The following is a 22293-nucleotide window of genomic DNA, read 5'->3' as shown; positions in this document are numbered from 1 at the left end:
TCTTGTTACAAGGAAGCATTACAAGTGGTTGACTCGAAAAAATGGCAGTTGGCCATGCAGTCAGAGATGACAGCTCTGCATAAAAACCAGACATGGAAGTTGGTTAAATTACCACAGGGCAAAAAGGCTCTACCTTGTAAATGGGTTTACAGGTATAAGATCACCGCTCATGATAGTCAGCCAAAGTACAAAGCAAGGCTTGTTGCCAAGGGCTTTAAGCAAGAACAAGGCATTGACTTTGATGAAGTCTTCTCTCCAGTGGTCAAGATGACTACATTGAGATGCTTTCTTGCATTGGTTGCTATATTGGATTTGGTGTTGCACCAAATGGATGTCAAGACAGCGTTCTTGCATGGTGATTTAGATGTGGAAATTTACATGCAGCAGCCAGAAGGGTTTGTTGAGAAAGGCATGGAACATTTGGTATGCCAGTTGTTAAAGAGTCTTTATGGCTTAAAACAATCACCGAGGGCATGGTACCATAAGTTCCACCAGTTTATGATTTCTCAAGGCTACAAACGTAGTGAGTTCGATCACTGTCTATATACAAAGAAGGCTAAGGATGGCAGTTGGCTGATCCTTATTTTGTATGTGGATGACATGTTGATTGCCGGAAAACACTTGGAAGAAATTTCAGCTTTGAAGTCAAAGATGGCAAAATCGTTTGACATGAAAGACATGGGTGAGGCAAGTCATATACTTGGTATGCGCATTGAGAGAGACAGATCAAAGAAGTTGATTTGGTTATCTCAAACAGAGTATATTGACAAGGTTTTGCAACGTTTCAATATGGAGAAGGGAAAGGCATTGAGTGTTCCATTGCCACCATATGTGAAACTTAGCAAACAAGATTGTCCTGTGTCTGAGGAAGAAAAGGCTGAAATGGATAAGATTCCATATGCGTCTGCAGTGGGTAGTTTGATGTATGCAATGATTGCTACACGTCCAGATATTGCATTTGCCGTGGGAGTGGTTAGCAGATATATGTCAAATCCCGGCAAGAAACATTGGGAGGCAGTGAAAGGTATCATGAGATACTTAAAACATACAAAGAGTATGCGCATATGCTATGGTAGTCAGGATTTGAGTGTCAGAGGATACACTGACTCAGATTATGCAGGAGACTTGGATAAGAGGAGATCTACATCAGGCTATGTCTTTACATTGGCTGGAGGTGCCATATCATGGCGATCTCGATTACAAGATTGTGTTACGCAGTCTACTACAGAAGCTGAGTATGTTGCAGCAAATGAGGCATGCAAAGAAGCTATTTGGCTTGGTAGATTGGTTGCAGACTTGGGAATCAATGCAGATATGCCAGAGTTATATTGTGATAGTCAAAGTGCTATACAATTGGCAAAGAATCCAGTGTTCCATTCGAAGACTAAGCATATTGATGTGAAGTATCACTTCATTAGGGAAGTACTTGAAGACAAGCAGATACAACTGCTGAAGATCCACACCAAGGACAATCCTGCTGATCTACTCACAAAGGGACTTCCAGGAGAGGGCTTTGTGCATTGTCGTGAGTTATTGGGCATTGGATAGATGGCAGCCATGTAAATCTTTGTACATTTATGTTCATAGATTTACAGTTACTTAAAGTGCCACATTGGACTTTAAGTGGGAGGTTGTTGGGATTAAAGCCCAAGTGGCCTCTTATGCGGATATGGCCGTCCGCCCGCCTAACTCACTTACCTCTAACTCTTTGTATATACTAACATATTCTTTGTGAATACTAAGGATTTGGGAGATAACCCTTCTAACAGATCTCTGCGTACTGTGTACTGTGTAAGCTCACTGTGTGTGTGTGTGAGAGAGAGAGTCGACCCACGCTCCGCTCCGCGACTTCACTCACTTGGTGTAAAATCATCCACATCACACGAGTAAAGAGTATTGGTGTATTGCAAATAGTCCCTCAATCTTGTAGAACAATGGCATTTTCATTCATTCTGCAATAAGATTAATCATTAAAAAAGAGAACAACAAACTTTAACTCATAATATTTCAAAGATAAGAAGCACTCACAAATTGAATCTCTGAAGAGCAGCCAAAAGTTTGACTTCATGTTTTGGATCGGGGTCAATGAACTTAGCTCTAATCCTAACATGTCTCTCTTTATCTCTAGAGCCAAACTTCTTTTATGACTTACATCCAAGAAGCTATTCTGTGATTTCCCTCCCAAACGTAGAACATTTTTCCAGACAAACAAGACCAGATTGAATCTTCCTCAATCTGTTTCTCAAACTCCTCATTGATAGAAAGCCAATGCTTGTCCCAAGTGGACATGATGTCAACATACACAAGTTTAGTTGTTCCATCAGGAAGATGTAAAGAAAGAATGAATAAACCTATAATGGGAATATACCCTTCATGAGTAAAAGCCCTTTTCAAATTAGAGAGATCTGCTCTCAATTCTTGAACCCTTGTGCTAATGACACAACGACATAGAGGTATCTCTGGAACTGGCTTACCCTTGTGCATAGTAAGTGCCTTCAAAATGTCCGACCCCAAAGGTTTGTCAATGATTGCAGGCACATGTTCATCCATTTCTTGTTCCATGTCATCCTCTAGTGTTTGCATTTCAGTGTCACAATCTCCGTGCCCAAGTTCTTGGATTTGGATATCACCTTCCAACTCCATAGGTGCCACTTTCTCTACCTGCACTTCTGAATTTTTTGTTGCCTTCTTTGACTTTGGTTGGGAACTTGAGCTTGCTACTCCCTTCCCTTTCTTTTGGCTACTTGCACGCATCATAGTGATGGCTACCAACCAAAAAAAAAGAAGCATTAAAATTTACATTAATCATCAATATCCAAACGATGAATATCTTATGCATAAAAAAGATTCAATTTTGCTGGTGAAATTATGATGATAGGCAGGTTACATTTTGTACCATCAGACCAAATCAAAGCAATGGAAATATGATCCCCTACATGCAGAATTTTCCAATGTATCCAATGTTGCGACATTGTACTTCCATCACAAAAAATAACTAAACAAACTACATAAAATGAAAAAATCATTCACCAAGTATATTTTGCTGGCAAAATTACTAAATAATTGAAGTCCTTCCCAATTTTGCTAGCAAAATTAAGCTTGTTTGTTGAAGAGCAGGAGCACAAGGGCTATATAGTTACCGATAAATGGCTCTGTAGCAATAAAGTGAAGTTAACTTACTCTCCACTACCTGTAGCATTGCTAACATGGGGAGAAGGAGATTTCGCTTGAATCTGTTCACGCCATATCCATTCACACACAGCATGATATACACACATTTCCATTTTTCTTGCCTCTAGAATGCATGGTATGGACTCTTTTTATGCGACATCTAGGCGTGTCATGCTGGTAGAGTTATCCTTTTTTATTGTCAATCTAGATGGCAGTACAAATGACAATCTATCTTTGTGAATGAAAATCTATCAACAAGGTAGTTTAGTTATCCAACTTGTATATTTCGCTGCCAAAATTAGAAGAGCAGGAGCCTTTGGGGTTGCCAATGAAGGGCCTTCAAATCATATTTTGCTGGCAAAATTGATTATATTTTGCTGAAGCGCATGAGCACAATGGCTTCAATAGCATTCACAATGACTTTGTTGGTTTGAAGAAAGCGCATAAGCAAAGTGAATAAAAGCACAAAAGCAGGGTAGAATACCTATTTCGTTGGCCAAATTAGAAGAGCATGAGCCTTTGGGGTTGCCAATGAAGGGCCTTCAAATAATATTTGTTGGCAAGATTGATTATTTTTTTCTTAAGTGCTTGAGTGCAAGGACTTTGTTGGATTAGAACAATAGCTTCAAGGTTGAACATAAGCAAAACTAAAGAAAAGTGCACAAACAGGGTTGAATACCTATTTCACCAGCGAAATTCAGCAGGAGCGATCCTTATATCTGGGGAGGAGCGATCTGCATTTCTGCATTTCTATGTTTCGAAAGCATCATAAATTTTTTTGAGGTTCCGCAGTCCACATTGTCTAGGGAAATGCGTTTCACATTGGCTCTGAGTTTCTGCATTTCACACTAGCTAGGGAAATGCGTTTCTAAAGGCAATAAAATTCTGGGGTTCCTATACACTAGCAGGTTCTTTAAAACAAATCTTGATTCGTTTGATCATGAAAACACGTCTTAAAAAACAATAACTAACCAAGTTCTCAAAACACGTAGCAAGTATTGCCCACATTCTGAAAGTTCCCTCAACTATCAATGCATATTTATTTTACTGGCTTATTTATAATAGCTCCCTTGTTTATCACAAGTGCTTTGTCTTAAACTTCAAAGATAGTTAATAACATCCATATTTATCCATTCACAACTAGTTATCTGTATACTTCAATCTTTTAATGGCAGATGATCCTCTCGTGGCATGTATTGAGGATTCCAACGGTTTTCAACTCAATGTTGAGCGTGGCCAATATGCCACCATTGTCAGTTCTTCATATCTCGCTTTGTACTTCAAACTGCAAGAAGATACAATGGAGCTATATCAACAAGTAGATCATAAGGATGGAGGTGAGGTTCTATTTGGAGTATTGATCCATTCAGGTCACGATGGCAAAGAATTTCTCTTGGACATTCAATTTGGTGCTAAGTTTTGCATTTTTGGAAGTCAGATTGGGTTGCAAGTAGATGCATCAGCTACTAGAATTCCAATAATACTCTTCATTTGTCCGTCAAGCTGGTTTCAAAATTTCAACAGGTTCATGAACTTCCAAACAAATATGATGGAAACATTTTATTTGAATTTCCACCATCTCATGATGGGCCAAAGAGTAAGGGAATTGAGACCAAATATAGTGGGCACCTTTGGAGTGGAGATGTTACAACACACATCTCGGGATTTAGTGGGACAATTAGGCTAAGAAAGTGTGCAGGTCAGATGTTTTGTACAAATCGTCTTTGCCCCTATATCAGCAGAACAAGAACCAGAAATGAATGTCACTGGAATGGTCGTGTGAACAAGGTCCCACAGCTAGGTGATTTGGCTCCAAGATCCCTAAAATGTCTCTATTGCAAGTGCCCTCCCTCTTGTATGGCCTTGTGTGGATGCAAGATGTACTTGTGCCTTTCATATGATACACCAACTAGACCCATAACACGTTGTGTCATTCATCTGGGTTATCATCTGCATAGGGTTGGTGAAGGGTCTTCAAAACAAGATCTGGTTGATATAAAACAAAGGTTGCAAGATATATTGCATCAAGGTACAAGTTTAAGACCTAAGTATTTGCAAAAGAAGCTAGCAGAAGACTTCGTGTTAGAGGTTGTGCTATCTACAAAAAACAATGGCCAAATGACAAATAATGAGCTTAATGACTTATTTCAAAAACTTCAACCATTGCTGAGTACTAAAAGGTTGCAATTATTTTCATTACCATTTTTTCTTACTAAAAATCATAATAATCATGCTTTTCTTTTAATTGTAATAGGATTGCAAGATGGAAAAGAGATGAAAAATATAGTATGTCTATTTCGAAACATGGATTGAAAAGTGTTCTGGCCCTAAAAGAAAAAATCAAGTTGCACTTCATACATGGTGTAGTATTTCCAGGTCAGCTTTCATCAACAAACTATGCTAGATTCCATGTGTTTAAGATGAGTACAAGGGAGTTGGTTCAGGTATAGATCTTGTCAATAAAATGCAACCATCTAGAGAGATGGGCAATTTTTGGGTATGCTTTGATCATGTGAAGAGGATTAGAGATTGGCATACCATGGCATGTCATGTGTATAATCCATACATGCAAGAACTTCAAACAATAGCAATTGGTGAGTTTGGATGTGAGGATACATGGGCTCAAATATTATTTTGGTAACTATTGAATGAAGTGTTGAAAAAGGAGGGTTACCCAAGAGCTGAATTCCATGGTTTCATTGTTGATGAGGCTCAACAAAATTGGTTGGTGTGTAGACAGTGTTCAATGGAGGTCCAAAAAACATTATGGATGGAAAAGAACGAACTTGCATGTGGCGTTGGGAAGACAGCTTGGATAAATATTCAAGAAAGTGTGTCCAACTAGAGTTTTTAATAGGAGTTCAAAATCCGGTGTATGGCTTGGAAGAATGCTCTCTCTGTTGAAAGTGCTACTATGGAGCTGAATTCTCTATGTGAGTGGTTCGAGAAGGGTAATGCAAAATCAAACCATGAAAGAATGCTAGAAAGTTGGATTTCCTGGTGGCATGCCAGAGTTTTCCACTGGGGAGAATATATTCTAAAGGTAGCTGTCTTTTTCTTGAGAATCTTGTGATTAATTTAATTATTCTTTTGTTCCTTTCAAACATTCTTATATTTTCTCCAGGCAATGGAGGAAGATGATAGATGTATGATTCCACGTTGTAACCTATCTAAATCTATTCATGGGAGCTGGTTGGCCACAAACAATGGTGTGAAATATATGTCCTTATATAAAGCATGTGTGTCAGATCTCATTGGTGCATGCCTGCAAGGTGCACAACATATCGCTTCGCTTTCTTGAAGGGGCAACATATAGGAGTTGGACCCAGCTTACAAACTTTGCAACATAGGGAGACAATGAAGATGAAGCAAACATACTCAAAAAGGAAGATAATAGACCTCACAAATGAAGTTGTTACAAAAATTGGTATTGATGTTGAGGCAGATGTTGATTGTGTCAAAATAAACCACGATCAGAAAGAAGAGACCCAAATCACTTGCATCTCCAATTCATGAGTTTGACTCACACAAGCCAGAGTTTCAAAGGGTTACAATGCCTCAACCAACAAAGACGGTCCTCGTGTGCTGCTAGTTTTGCTCCTAAACGAGATGATAGTTTTCACACATCATAGGTAGATGTAAGTCAAACAGCGTGGGCAATACGCCAAACCAATCCACGGAGTATGGTTAGATGTCAAGGATATCTAGCTCTATTAAAGCTAAGTGTAACAAATACATAGGTTCAAAGGGATGTGCATGCAATGAAGGAGTTCCGACACCTTCTTTATATAGAAGAATAAGATTATCACGAGATGACTCTGAAATTCGATTGCAAATGATATGGTTTTGTGGTGATAGTGTTGAGCATAGCTGGGAGCCAACAAATGCCATTTATAGACTGCTATCACCTGCGCCTACTAAATGGTTGGTGGCCAAAGGAACATTGCTTATTACGAGTGAAATTCAAAGTCTTCAAGATGCAGGAATTTGTTCTTGATGGCCTATAGGGAATGGGTAGCCTAAACCCTTTGGGACGACCACATGGGAATATTGCACAAACAAAAGCAAGGTCTGAGTACAGAGAAGGCCAAAATATTATTACTAGAAGATCAATTAGTACGTATATGCAGAGGGATTGATTATGCAATGTCATTGGAATATGAGTTGTTGAGTACACATGTTATTCATCAGAGAGAGTATGTTGAATTTGTTATAGCCACTTCTGGGCCAAGGAGGAAAGGTACTTCATACACTGTGCGATATCTGTGTTTCCATCTTGCTCTTGTGAGGACTTTATTCGTAGGTCATGCAGAGTAGAGCGTTACATGCCTTGTAAACATATCTATTGTGTCCTTCTCCGTCACTTGCAACTTGACTTGAAAGTCCATAAAGTAGTTCACCAGGTTGCTTTGACAAAAGATGAGCTTCACATTGCACTCTCAAGAGTTTGATAGCCTAGATAGTACTAGTTTTGGTGCCTTTGTGGCTGGGCCATCTTTTTGTGCTTCAAATCTCCTCCCTTTTGCACCTCACATTCTCTAATACAATTAAAATACCATTATGTAGTATTAGTCTGGGTTCCTAAGCCAATGCTTATCTTGTTGTACTTCAGATTTTTTTTTTTTGCTTCAAGTTCCAAGCTAAATAAATTAAAATATGAGTGTTTTCTATGAAAAGGAGTGTAAGGCAATGCTTTACCTTTGCTTAACTAGCCTAATTGATAACAAATTTATTTGAAAGGCTACAATTTATTCTCAAAGATGATGGCATCAAAATTTTGTAAAAAAAATCTTTTGACATATTTTCTACTCGAAATATAGTCGTTTGTATTCAATATTTTCTATCACTAAAGGAAAAATTGTGTATGGATTCTGAACCTTGGCTCGCTAGCTCGTGGGTTTTAGCTCAAGAAATGGCAACCCCCCCACAGGTAGAAGATCTGTTTTGATAAGCTACAAGGCTTGACCTACTTTAGTAGGATGGACCATAGTGACTATCATCAAATAAGGATAGTGAATGAATGATGAGTGCTCGAGCGTTCGCTAAATGGGGATTGGACTTTGTTGGTCCTATCACTCCACCAGCATATCGTTCACAAGCACAATATATCATAGTGGCCACGGACTACATGACCAAATGGGTGGAAGCAAAAGCCACAACGAAAGCAGACGCTAGAACCACGGCACAATTCTTATATGAATATGTGTTTACACGTTATGGCCTTCCAATCGAGCTGGTGAGTGATAGCGGGACACACTTTGTAAATGAAGTTATCCAACATCTCTTAAATGATTTTATGGTAATTCATCGCAAATCTGCACCCTATCATCCACAAGCCAATGGCCAAGCGGAAGCGACCAACAAAGTATTGTGCACGGTTCTTACGAAACTGGTTAGTGAAACAAGAACAGATTGGGATCAGATGCTCTATTCGGCATTGTGGGCTTATCGAGTTGCATATAAAACAACACTCAATGCTATACCATTTAATATGGTATATGGGTTAAATGCAATATTGCCTATTGACTTTTTGATCCCCACACTAAGGGTAGCCAAACAATTGGACTGGACGGGGCATGAACTTTCAGAACGGTTAGAGGACCTTGAAAAATTAGATGAGTTACGACCCAATATTGTAGCGGCCATCTATGCAAAAAAAAAAGACAACAGAAAGAGTTTTTTGACAAACATGTCAAGAACAAGGACTTTAAAACGGGCGACTATGTCTTAGTATACACCCTTAAACAGCAAGCCAAAAAGCTAAAGAAAAGGGGCATGGGGCCTTATTTGATCCAAGAAATATCGTCCAGCGGAGCAGTAAAACTGTCGACACTAGATGGAAAAGAAATGCCGAACTGGATTAGTGGGTGTCATTTAAAAAAATATCATCTACCTTTAACACCGGAAATGTTGTTTCAACTGCATTATGGAAAAACCTATAGACAGGAACAACAAAGAATTCAAGACCAGGCACAACAAGAAGCAAAGGAACGGATTACTAAACGAAAGCAGTTTCTCAGTACAATAAACATGGTCACCCCAATGATGACTGGTGAATATCCTCTTTCAACATCCCAAACAATCGAAGCGGATATACAAAGCGACGAAGTAGAAAAGACCATGACAAACCTTAGGGCTCAGGACGATAGCATCATCGACGACTTGGAAGATACATGGTGTAGTCCTTACATAAAAGCTTATGCAGGCACAAAACAAGTTGAAATCTATGCATTACTTGACACTGGGGGAAAAATGAGTGTCATCAGTTTTGAGCTCTTTCAGAAACTTGGACCAATGAAGACGATCCCAGAGACACACAGATTGAAAGTAGCATCGGGTGATGAGGTGACCACGTTGTGGTCTATTATAATACCAATCACAGTGCAGGCACACCCATACACTACAAAATTCCATGTATTGCCACCAAGTAAATCAACCACGTCGTGTATCTTAGGAGTGTCATGGATGAAAGCTAACAGGGTATTCATTGATTTGGATACGAATGAGGCACTGTTCAGAAAGGAAAACTTTTCAGAACCCTTCATATCATATAACCAATTCATGTCAAGGAGGAAACAAAAGTCAATACCACCGCAAAAATCTGCCCAACAACAAACAAAGTTTACAAGTCCAGCAACGTCTTATCAAAAATCAGCAACCATGCAGGGAACCAGGCAAGTTTGGGTACGGCGTACAGAGCTGATCGAGGCACAATTACATCAAAAGCGGAAATACAAAGTGTGGATAAGGCGCGACAGCCTAATTCCTATAAAAAAGGAGCCTGAAGAAAAGACAAAACACCGAAAGCCAGCAAAACTTCAAAGAAACATAGTCAATCTGTCAAATACACAACGGACTATATTGGTATGGAGGCCAAAATTGCCAATTCAAAACGAGCCAACAACACAAGAAGGGCAGACAAAGATGACAATCGTGCAACTATCTACAACTGTCAAGGTCAAGCAACATAATGCAAACAGCACGAGGAAACAAACAGAATCAACAACAAAAACTACCAGGATGTATCAGACACAAGTCATCAAGGTAGAAAGAAAGAATGTTTCACCAGATACGACAATATCAACTTCAAACAAATCACAAACGCCAATTCAAAACCAGTGGAAAACAATCAAACAACGAGCAGCAGAGTTACAACTACTCCTTGCAAAGAAAATATGACAGCCAATTCAAGATACCATCGGGAAACCTCAACGACAAATGCCAATAAGCGCATCGCTTATACCTTCCTCCTGCACCGCATAAATTCTTTCTACATGCATTGACCGTACATGCATATAGGGCTACATTACAAGGCCTGCATTAGCACGAGTTCAAACCCATGCACAACACATACCCTTGACGATACCCTGTCATCCGGGAGGACTCCAACTAGGAGGGGGGGAGGCATTCCAATGCGCACTCATCATGTCATAAATGCGGACTCATCATGTCATATATTAGAGGGCAATGTTTGTGAGCAATTTTTCAACCATTTTTGCGTTTTATTGTGTGATTTTTGGAAAAAAGAATATGCCCTCATAATTAATCAGAATTGGGGACCAAATCATCATTCATGAGCCCCTAGGGATGTGTATACACTATAAAGAGAGTCAATTATGGCCAAAAACTGTCTAAAAACAGCAAAAAATAGGCCAAGGTTGACGGTAATGAGCGAGATTGTACATAACCGAAAGAAAAGTGAGCTACAAAGTATTTTGCTTTTCATTGGTATTTTTCTAGGTTAGAATTGCTATTTTCGGGTTATTTTGGGATTTATTTGCTTTATTTTAGCCATTTTCTAGCAAAAATTATTTTTAAAAAATCCGTAATCCAGATGGAAACACAAAAGAAGAGACGCCTGATCAGAGCAAGGTAAAGAAGACACAAAAAAAAATAAGGACTGCAAAGGTGACAGAGCAAAATGACCACTGTCATGAAGGGACCTCCAACGGGAGAAATCTACAAAACTGGTAAAACTGGAGCAACCGAAGTCCAAATCAGGAAATTTGCGAGCCTAAACCGCATCTCGCAAAAAGTTATGGCCACAGGTAAAAGATGGGAAAATTTGGTGTTGGAGTCTCGATTACCTATAGAGAGGCTGGGCTAGAAATCCCTCATTTGAGTCATTTTCCATAGTGAGAGAGAGAGAGAGCTCCCTACAGCAGTTGAGACTTCCAGGAGCTCATCCATCGCGCACGGTCGCCAAATCGACATCAGATATGAGAGGTATTCTCGTCAACACTGACTCTAAGTGTTGTTTACTTCAGTTAGTCGCAAAACCTCGCCGGCATCACAATCACAACCTGTGCACACATACGGTAGAATGGTCGCTAGGGAGACCTAGAGGCCACCGAATGGAACCAAGATTGAAAGGCACAATGCCTATAGCTTAGGGATCGAGCCTATGACCTCAGAAAGCATGAAGGAAGCCGCTCAGAAAACCCTAATTTAGCAGGACCTACAAAAGGGCGACAAAACCAAGGTGATCAGAAATGAGCCAAAATTCATAGACAGCAAGCCAATAACCTCAACAAACCGACTGAAGGGTTAGGCTATGAAAAAGTTCATCAAAACGGAGCCTAAAGTCCCTATCTGACAAAAACCGCACAAAGCGTCACCATACTCTAACGGGCCGACCAAGTGACAAAATTACACCAAATTCAACAAGGAACATCCAAAGGAGGTCAACTACGAGATGGAATGTGTCCACTCAGGAAAAAAGCTCTTCCACTAGGCCAAATGCCGGCAACAGGCCAGAAAGACGTCCAAATGGTCGTTCTTGGTGTTTCAAACACCAAAACAACAACTGACTGCTTGGATGCAAGGTCAAAAGGAAGTAAAAGACAGCCAGAATCATACAAAGACCAAAAGGAACCGCGACCATCACCTAAGTGGTCTACTTCGACTTCAGGACCAGCTAAGTGCTGCAAACAGGGAGTACATTCTGCTAAATTGATTAAAACTTGATGTGTGTGTCTAGGAGGGCCTATTAACACCATGAATGTCAACTAACATCAAAAAACTGGTAAAAATGACAAAGTGTCCAGTCTATCGCGATAGACTTGAACTTACACTTAGACAAGGGAAACTTTGACTTTGGCTTCATGAGGAATGCTAACAAGGAATGTTAGCCACCAATATCAAGTCAGTATGCAAGAAAAATCTTTTTTAACCAAAAACTCAGTCTATCGCGATAGACTTGCTACAACAATTATTGGGGGGAATGACTTTTCAAATTTTTACAAGCTAGACTTGGAGAAGCAAATGAAGGCAGTACACCAAATTTGGTGCCAAGATGGACTCATATGGCAAGCTGAGAAAGACAGGCAGACAACTCAGAGTCAGAGCAAGACATCTCAAGGGCAGACTGGTAAAATTTACATGTGAGGGGTCAAGAAACCTTGCATCAACTGGGAGAAGGCAGACAGATGGTCACAAAGCCAAAAAAATGACAAACTGGCACTAAGTCACAGTCTATCGCGATAGACCAAGCAGAGGGATACTGGACCATCTTATCAAAAATTTGACTTAGCAGTTGTCTTCAACATGATGCAAGATGACCACCCACTAAGTTTGAGCCCAAAACAACACAAAATGAAGGAGATAGACCAACATCTCCTTGAAGGGAATCTGGAAAATTGGGAGTTGATCCAAAAAGGGGTCACTTGACATTCATTTCAGGTAGAAATGGGGTTAGATCATGTGCAAGGTATGGGAAACCAATTGGTGGAGTCACAACTGCAAAAAAGGACCCAGATCCAAAAAATGCCAGTCTATCGCGATAGACTGAGAAAAAGTAGTAAATGGACAAATTTTGAGCTTTGGCTTATGGAGTGACCTTACATGCCATGAAAGCATACACCACACAAAATTTCAAGGCATTTGGACTTGTTCTCCTTCACCAACAACATCAATTTGAAGCCGCCAAAGTCGCACAATGGAAGAGCTTGTCTATCTGCTAACATTTTATCTTAACTAATCTTGGGATTAAGAAGGCTCATCTAGATGCATGATTAAGTGGTAATCAATTTAGGAGAGTAGTACTATGTTTGTGCATTAACTGATAATTGTGATAACACGATCAATGGAGGCTTCTCCAGGGAAAAGAAAAGGCAAGAACCTGGCAACTGAAGGTGCAGTACCCTATGCACTTCTACCCAATTCTTTAAAGCCAGCAGCCACCTGGATACCTGCAGATGTGCAACAGGCAGCGGCCTTTCAGATATATCAAGGTTCATATGTGGATGACAAAAGAAACTTAGTGGATACAGTGATGATTCCCAAGGAGGCAGAGAATTACTTGAAAAGATCACCGCAAAGGTCATGGCTCAAAAAAGTCGGCTTGTGGAACTTCGTATCACTACCACCAGTAGGGATAGATTTCAAGAGGGTACAGCATCTAATAGAGACTATCCAAGAAGATGGAACTTGCAGAGTGGCAGGCATGGATAATGAAGTGATGGAGATCCAGATCACCAAGGAGATCATCAAAGAGGCATTGAAATTGTCATATCAAGGAGCAAACATGAGAGAAAGAAGGAAAACCCTCATAGTTTACTTGCAAAAGTCCAAACTACCTTCTTTCGAACTCATAGCAAACCCATAAGTAAGAGAACTGACATAGATCTACAGTCAGTGTTTGTTGAGCTACAACAAAATGCCGCCAAGATACACTACACCGCACGGGAGCATCTCAACCACACTGACATGGGCTATGGGAATGACCCGTGAGTTCTATATAGATCACGCGTCATATCTGTTTGAAGAAATGACAAAGCTAAGGCAGGACAGACCCAATTACATTGCAGGAGGGGAAGTCCTAACCAGAGTAATATACCATGCCATAGGCGCGGCAGATCATTTACCACCTGCCCCTCATCAGAATGACTGGCTGGTATTAAGGGAAAATATCGAAGACAGATCACAAAGGAAAGTGCCGGCATCTATTAACACCATTGGAGGACGCAAGCTGGAAAGAGTGACAAGAAGTACACAAGAAAAGATGGAAGAAGAAAAAAGAACTGAAGAGGAAGATGCCCGACTAAAGAAGCGGAAAGCGGAAATGGAAAACAACACCAGGTTGCAGAAGATAGCAAAAATGGAAAGGATGCTAGAAGGGTTTGCTCTAGAAAGATCTCTACGAGGCGATGTAGGCGCCACTTAGAAACCTTCTAGTAGCACTTTCACAATGAGAACAAAGAATAGAAACAACTTTCACAATGAGAACAAAGAATAGAAACAACTTTTGAGCTGGACTGGTTCGAGAAATACATCCAAGAAAGAAATGCTAGGGATGAACCAGATTTGCTACTAGAAGAGGAGGATCTCCAAACTTTGAGAGATCAGCTGAGGCCAACTTCACGTGATCAGGAAACACCGCCGCCATCTCTAGGGCCAGATACAAGTGAAAGGCAATCTAGCCCATCTGCTGAATCTACTTCGCATTCAAAAAGCTCACATCGTGATGACAGAGTTCACACACCGCCCAGTGAACAAGAAGAAGAGGAAGAGGAAGAAAAAGGAACAAATAGACACCCAAACACTGGAGCCATATCACAAAGTGATAAAGGCAAACAAAAAGAGGTGGATCACACTAAAGATAAAGCTTCTTCCTCTCAAGAAATTGAGTTGGAAGCTACTATAGATGAAGATCTACAGTCAATGGCGACAATACTAAAGCGAACAAGACTGCACAGTCAATGGCTAGCTGATCAGAACCGATCCAACAAAATGAAGCTACAAAAAACTGATGGGGAAGTTCTGAGACTGCAAGAGCAAAGGGAGGACACTCTAAAGCTGATCAGCATCAGAGATGCTGAAATATTGGGGCTCAAAGACACAGTAAATCTTCTCAAAGACAATTTACAGGAGTCGAAAGACTTCAATGCCATATGTGAAGATACACTAAACGTATTCCTTGAAGATGTCAGTGACAGAGACGAACACATCCAAAAGTTGGAAAAGGAAAAGCAAGATGCACTGGAGACCATCAAAAGTTTGCAAGTTGTCATCGATGACTTACAAATTGAAGTCAAAGATTTGAGAGCAGTAACAGATATCCAAGCAAGAGAAATCGAACGCGCTAAGAAGCAAAAAACGTCGCTACCAACAACACCAGTAGTCCACCCAGAAGAAGAAGTGGCTGCACTAAAGAGGGAGCTGGAGTTGGAAAGAAAACAGCGTTTAATGATTGCGGAAAGTGCGCTTAGAGCAGAAGATCAACTACAAAGACAAATTTCAGACTTGCAAAGTGAACAACAACAAGGACCAGCTCCTGACAGTGAAATGGAAAGCATTGTTTCCAAATCACTCGGGGAAGAAAATGAAAACTTGCACATCATGATAAAACAGTTAGAGGAGTCGGCCGCTAAAAAAGAGATGGAATTTCAAGCTCTACAAATCAATAGTAGAACAATGACCGCACAAATCGCAAGTCTACAAAGTGCAGGGTAGCACCAAGGACAGGTACGAGTGCACATGGAGCCAGTAACAACGAATTTGGCTAGACTCGCCGAAGTTTATGGGGTTCAAGATGAGTATGACGAAGATTCAAATGGAGGCACATACGCAGACTGATCAAACCGGCTCCAAAGACCAAGAGACAGAAGAAGATTCAGTCACGAAATTGGAAGAGCAGAGGCTGGCTGAGCAGATGGAAAAACAAACAGAAATGATATGGTACAAGGCTATGCAACTTGAAAAGGAGTTGCTGCAAGGGCTTTCCAGATCGGGCAAAACAGTAGCAAAGCTACAGCAGGAATGGAATGCACCTATGTTACCCTATGCTCTGCTAAAGTATGAGACTCTAACACATCAACGGCAGCTCGAAAAAGAAGAACAAGTGCCAGTATTTGAAGGAGAAGTACAAGATAGGGAATAGCAAAACAGAATAGTGGACAACCAGCCAAAGTGGAGGCGTCAATGGCTATTGGATCATCCTAATAACCTGATCCACTTAGTCAACGCACCGCCTGAACTGAGGAATGACAGAACGTTTGGCCCAACTCCCCGAACATACACCTACAGCCAACATAAAGCACTACAGAGTAGAAATCCGACATGGCTGAATTATCCAGTAATGCCAGGGCCAGCAGAGGGAGAGAGAATATCCGGTTCTTACATGGTTAAAACCCTGCAGGGCACCATAGCAGAATTCGGAGTCTCTCCTGACCTATCCTGCAAGATGCTATGTAAGATAGCTCGAACATTTTTGGCCTGTCTCACAGTCTTCTCAGAAATCTGGACATCAGAGTATATAAATACTGAAAGGAGCATCTTAGAGTTGTCATACGATTTAAGTGGGCCACCGACAGAGCCAGTATTGTATGCCTATTTCAAATGGCTGATGTTTCTGCCAAGCTACCATCTCCAAACCTTTGAAGAAGCATTTTACACGGGCTTCTTCATGTACAAGTCAAAAAAATTTGGCCCATTAATGGCAAGTGAGTCTATGCGCTATGATGCGTTTCTACATCAAATCAACCACGAAAGACGACAACGACAATGAAGACAAAGACGATCATGTCGTGGTAGACATGAATTAGGAGGGGGGGAGTGTTGGAGCCCCATTGGTCCAACTGTTGTAATGAGCCCATCTTGTAAAGCATATCAAATTCCATTTTTTATGTCAAAGGCGTTTTATCATTTTGATCCATGCGTCTGGATTATGTAAATATTAGTCAGTTAGTCAGGACTCAGATTTATTCCCACTTTGTAATCATGAGCAAGAGAACCCCATGTACATTTTTGAGCTAAGGTGACTAAAGTATAAAAGTCACCTTAGAACCATTTTGGAATAACGTTTTTTTTTTATTAATCCTGTGTCGTACGAGTCTGAGAGAGAGAGAGAGAGAGTGTGTGTGTGTCTTATCCTCTTCGCTACGCGCTTCTCCCTCACCGGATTCACGACACGACCACACCATCATGGTAGTCTCTCCGAGAGCTACGCACCCACGCCACGCATTTGCCGTTTCGAGTTGATCGCGATCGATTCTTCCTCGAGCTTTTTTTGCTTGTAAGTAGCACAAACGGTGTATGTTTTCAATAATCAAGTGCTTCATGGAATGAGAAAGGGATTAGCTACACATAGATACTGATAAACTTAAGTTTCGCCCACTTTTGGATTATGACCAGTTGGTCTATCGCGACAGTATTTGAGATAGATAGGGTTCTAATCTGGTGAGATTAGACTTATAGGTAAATATGTCCTAGTGAGAGGATGGTGCCTGGTAAGTTTGATGCAATTCCTAGTTCATTGGACGTGTAAACTGTGTTGTGAGCGTTAAGGGATAGAGTGGGTTGCAAGCTATCAGGGTTAGTGATTGATGCATCATAAAAGTGTGTATGTGTAGATTGGTCTCAGCCTGACAAGCTAACGAGATTGCCTACGTGCACCTATGGGTTAGTCGTGTCATCGGATGATAAGTATGTTGTCTGTGTCGTGCTCGTGAGTATGAACAGGGGATTAGTTTTGCCCTAAAACAAGAGCTAGCACCTAGGCAGATCCACATTACAGACACAATGTTCCCTACACAACAACAACCTCAAAAAATCCATAGACCCCTAGCAATACCTAGTGTCATCCAAGAAGAAAGTGACTTAAAGTCATGGGAAAGTGGGCGGACTCACATCTTGTTGGAAAGAATGTTTACAAAGGAACTACCTGACCCTATCAAGGAAATGGAGATCCCATCTTCCCAACATCATGGGACTGAAGCCCAAAAGGTGCCGTTAAATATTGCCAAATTGATGGATCTCATGGCTTCAGAGGTTAGAACCACCATCATGTCCAAACTATATGGAAACCCTGAGCTATTCTTATCTCTTCGAGCTTTCCTCAATGAAGAATTGAAGCTCGGGCTACCACAACTTTCACAGATGGATGGAGTTAGGGAGATGCCAATAGAGGAGGAACACTTAGATCCACAACCCAACCTAGATGAGAACCCTATTGTAGAAATACATGTTAACAAGTTGGGACAATACTTTGAGGGAGATGAATCCAATGCAGCCATACCAATCACTACCAAGGGATTAACTATGAAGGGAATCCTAGATGGTGGCATTGGGGTTAGCATTGTGACTAAAAATTGCTGGGAAACTATGGGAAGACCTCACCTTGGAACCACAACCATAGTAGTAAAGGTGGCCAATGGGTCTATTGTTAAACCTATTGGGATGCTAGAAGATCTCAAGATCAAGGTCTTTGGACATAAAATAAGAATTAACTTCATTATTATGGATTTCTCCAAGCATACTATGCCATCTGAGATGATCTTGGGACGTCCTTTCATGAGGGAAGCAAAAATGATGCATGATTGGTCTAAAAAACATGTCTACTTGCAGTTCCAAGATTCTATCATTTGAGTGGATCTTGTAACTGGTCGAGCACATCCTCTAGGAAATAGGTTTATAATTGATCATAGATCTGACACCACAGTTCACTCGGCCCCATTGCAGTATTGTTACACGTGTAAAGCAGACACTGATGTTGGGGAAGATTCTCCTTATATGGATGTACTACTTGGGATGACTGAGTCGGTAAATTTGGATTGGGTCCACCTAGCAGCAGCCATAGACACTTGGGGAAACAGGGGGACAACCTGGGTAACACATGACGGGGATGAAATGCCACCTCTCGTACCCTTAAATATGCTGGAAGCAATGCATATAGCTTCTAATGACCTACAAGATGAAGGTTTGAATGGCATTGGAACCAGTAGCGTCTCACAAGACTATAGGCCACACAATTTGGGGTCGAAATCATCAATTGAAATTGACTCTGAGGACGAAGAATCTGAGTTGAATCTTAATGCAAATGTGGGGACAAACCATTCAAGGCCCAGTGGTACCCTAGATGACAATCTATCTAAGGGAGCAGAAGACACAAGTAGCGATTCATCTAGTGACTCTTCACTAGAGATTGGCCGTAATCGAAAATTAGACAAGAAGAGTAAGAGATATAAGAGGCAAAAATATCAAGAAAATGTGCATGCTAGAATAAATGAAAAGAAATCTACCGCAGAATGGCTTAATTATATAGGGGCATGTGATGCTCATCGGAAGCTGGTAGATACCTGGGGTGAATACCTTCAAAGTGTTATGTGGTGTAGTCCACAACCCATTGATATCACACAACTAGAGGATATAGAGAAGCCAAAGTTGAGCCATACCATAAGGAGATGACAAAATCGAGAGTTAGCTCAACAACAAAAGGAATTGGAAGTGAAATCACAGTCACAGAACAACAGGACCCCACAGACTTACACCGTGCACCTGAACATTTCAAATTCTACACCACAGAGGAACATAAGGTTGTGTATACAAAGGCTCAAAGAAAACCTATTGATGGAAGCAATGGAGTCTGTGATGGTCCAGCGATAGTTAAGGAAATAGAGTTTGCAGAGCCAGGAGAAGAGTCCAAACTTGTTTTCATTGCCCAAGATCTGACAAAGACTGAAGAGTGTGTACTTAAAGAACTTCTCAAGGAATTCAGGGATATATTTTCTTGGACATATCATGATATGAAAAGTGTTCTACCTTCCGTGGTGCAACACACAATCCCCATGAATAGCATGGCTAAACCAGCTGAGCAACGACCCTATCCAATGAATCCTAAGTATGCAAAGATCGTTCAAGAAGAGATTGAAAATCTTGTGAAATGCGTATTCATATATCCTATTGAGCACTCAGAATGGGTGTCTCCAATAGTGATTGTGCCAAAAAATAATGGGAAACTTAGAGTGTGTGTGGATCTCAAGAAGGTCAATGCTACCACTAGGAGGGACCATTACCGCTTTCCATATTCAAAACATGTGCTTGAAAGACTTGCAGGGAAGGAAGCTTATAGCTTTTTAGATGGGTACTCTGGCTACAATCAAATCACAATTGCGCTAGAGGACCAAGCTAAAATAGCCTTTATAATCAATTTTTGAGTATTCGCATTTTGTGTTATGGCTTTTGGCTTAACCAATGCCCCTGCTACCTTTCAAAGATTAATAAACACTGCTTTTAGAGCTTTCTTAAACAACCTTTGTGTTTATTCCTCTTGGAAAGAACGTCTATCATGCTTACAAAAAGTGTTTGAGAAGTGCAGATTGTATCGCATCTCCTTAAACCCTTTCAAATGCCAATTTTGGGTTAAACATGGAGTCAATTTAGGGCATATAGTGTCCAAAAATGGGATTTCCACATATGAGAGCAAAATTAAATCCATTGCTGAATTGCCACCACCTATAAACTATAAAGGAGTTCAAAGGTTCATGGGCCATGTTGGTTATTACCGACGGTTTATTTTAAACTTTTCCGAGATAGCTCATCCTTTGTACAAACTTCTTATCGAGTTTCATTGGACCGCGGAGTGTGACCATGCTTATGAGTCGTTGAAAAAGACCTTGACTAGCACTCCTATTCTACAAGTGCCCAATTGGAATGTAATTTTCCATGTGCATATTGATGAATCAAACTTTGCTATTGGGTGTGTTCTAGATCAACCAGGAGAACATAAATTGGACTACACCATTAGCATTGCAACTCATCAATTGAATGATGCCGAGAGAAACTACACCACTACAGAGTGAAAAGGTTTAGGTATGATTTATGCAGTGAAGAAATTTTGCTACTACCTTCTGGCCAACAAGTTTTTTTTCTATGTTGATCATCAAACCTTACACGATGGTTGTTAATTCTCCTTGAGTTTGATTTATCGTTGTTGTGAGACCTGGTAAAAGACATGTCATGGCGGATCATTTTTTTGGCATACCCAATGGTGAAGCCCCTACTGAGGTCGATGATGAATTGCCCGATACTTCTCTATTTCCTAGTCAAAACATACCTGAATGGAGTGAGAAGATTGTGAACTTTCTAGTTAATGGTTTTCCACCCAAAGAGCTTCGTAGTACATAGCTCAAAAGCTGTTAAAATCATGTGAAACTTATTCTCTCATTGTAGGAACTTCCTATAGGCTAGGGAAGGATGAAATTCTTAGACGTATGCCCGTGAGGATGAGTATTTATACATACTGTAAGAAACCCACATGGGTATAGCCAAAGGACATTTCTCAGGGGAACTAACAGCTAGAAAGGTGTTGCAATCAGGCTATTGGTGGCCTACCTTATTCAAAGATGCATCACTTTTTGCAAAAGGATGTGATGAATGCCAACATTACAAGATCACACAATGAAAGGATAAGATGCCCTTGCATCCTGTTAAAGTGAATCATCCATTTGAAAAATGGAGGTTGGACTTTGTAGGCCCAATTAGTCCTGCAGCTCGTAGCACTCAATATTTATATATTATCGTTGCCACTGACTATGTGACAAAGTGGGTGGAAGCCAGAGGCAACACGTAAGGTTGATCCAAGGTGATCCAAGGTTAAATGCCAAGTTCCTCTTTCAGAACATTATTACAAGATTTGGTTGTCCCTTTGAGATTGTGAGTGACAATGGCACTCATATTATAAATGGAGTCATAAAAGAACTCACTACCAACTTCATGATAACTCACCATAAGTCCACACCTTATTATCCACAAGCAAATGGCCAAGCTAAGAGCACCAACAAGACCATAATCTCTATCTTGACCAAAACGGTGGAAGCTCATCGCACAGATTGGGATTTGAAGCTGACTTCAGCACTGTGGGCTTATCATACTTCTTACAAAGTGGCTATTAATTGTACACCATTCCAAATGGTATATGGCCAAGAAGCAGTTATGCCATGGGATCTTGTAATTCCTAGTCTGCGTGTAGCTTCACAAGAAGGTTGGGATGGTAACCCTTTAGTTGAGCGCTTATATATCCTTGAAATTTTATATGAAGAAAGACAATTGGACATGCAAAACGCACTTGTGGAGAAAGGTAGGAGGAAGAAATGGTTTGACCGTCATCTAAAGAACAAGGATATTAATGTTGGTGATAAAGTCCTTATGTATGGAGTGCGTAACGAACAGAAAAAGTTGAAATATGCGAGAAAAGGACCATATAGAGTATGTGAAATCACCCCATAAGGAACCATTCGTGTGGAGACTCTTGATGGAGTTGAAACCATCGGATTCCTCAATGGTAGCAAATTTAAAAGATATTATGATCCTTTCAGCCAAGAGGTGCTATGTGCCATCCAATAA

At 40.6% G+C, this 22293-nt stretch overlaps 1 protein-coding gene and 1 pseudogene across 1 annotated transcript; one reads left to right on the top strand and one right to left on the bottom strand.

Annotated features, from left to right (window-relative positions):
• Positions 1-1850: 1850 nt before the first annotated feature.
• On the bottom strand, positions 1851-2757 carry LOC147431763 (uncharacterized; annotated as a pseudogene).
• A 1582-nt stretch (positions 2758-4339) lies between these two features.
• On the top strand, positions 4340-4858 carry LOC147431762 (uncharacterized). Its single transcript, XM_086494410.1, has one exon. The coding sequence runs from the start codon at positions 4340-4342 to the stop codon at positions 4856-4858; it is 519 nt and encodes a 172-aa protein (XP_086350536.1).
• The last annotated feature ends 17435 nt before the right edge of the window (positions 4859-22293 follow it).

Source organism: Adiantum capillus-veneris, chromosome 21 (genome assembly GCF_014529385.1).
Source record: "Adiantum capillus-veneris isolate H3 chromosome 21, ASM1452938v2, whole genome shotgun sequence".
Lineage (NCBI taxonomy): Eukaryota > Viridiplantae > Streptophyta > Polypodiopsida > Polypodiales > Pteridaceae > Adiantum > Adiantum capillus-veneris.
The sequence above is the reverse complement of the archived record's forward strand: the minus strand, read 5'-3'. Positions and strand labels throughout refer to the sequence as shown.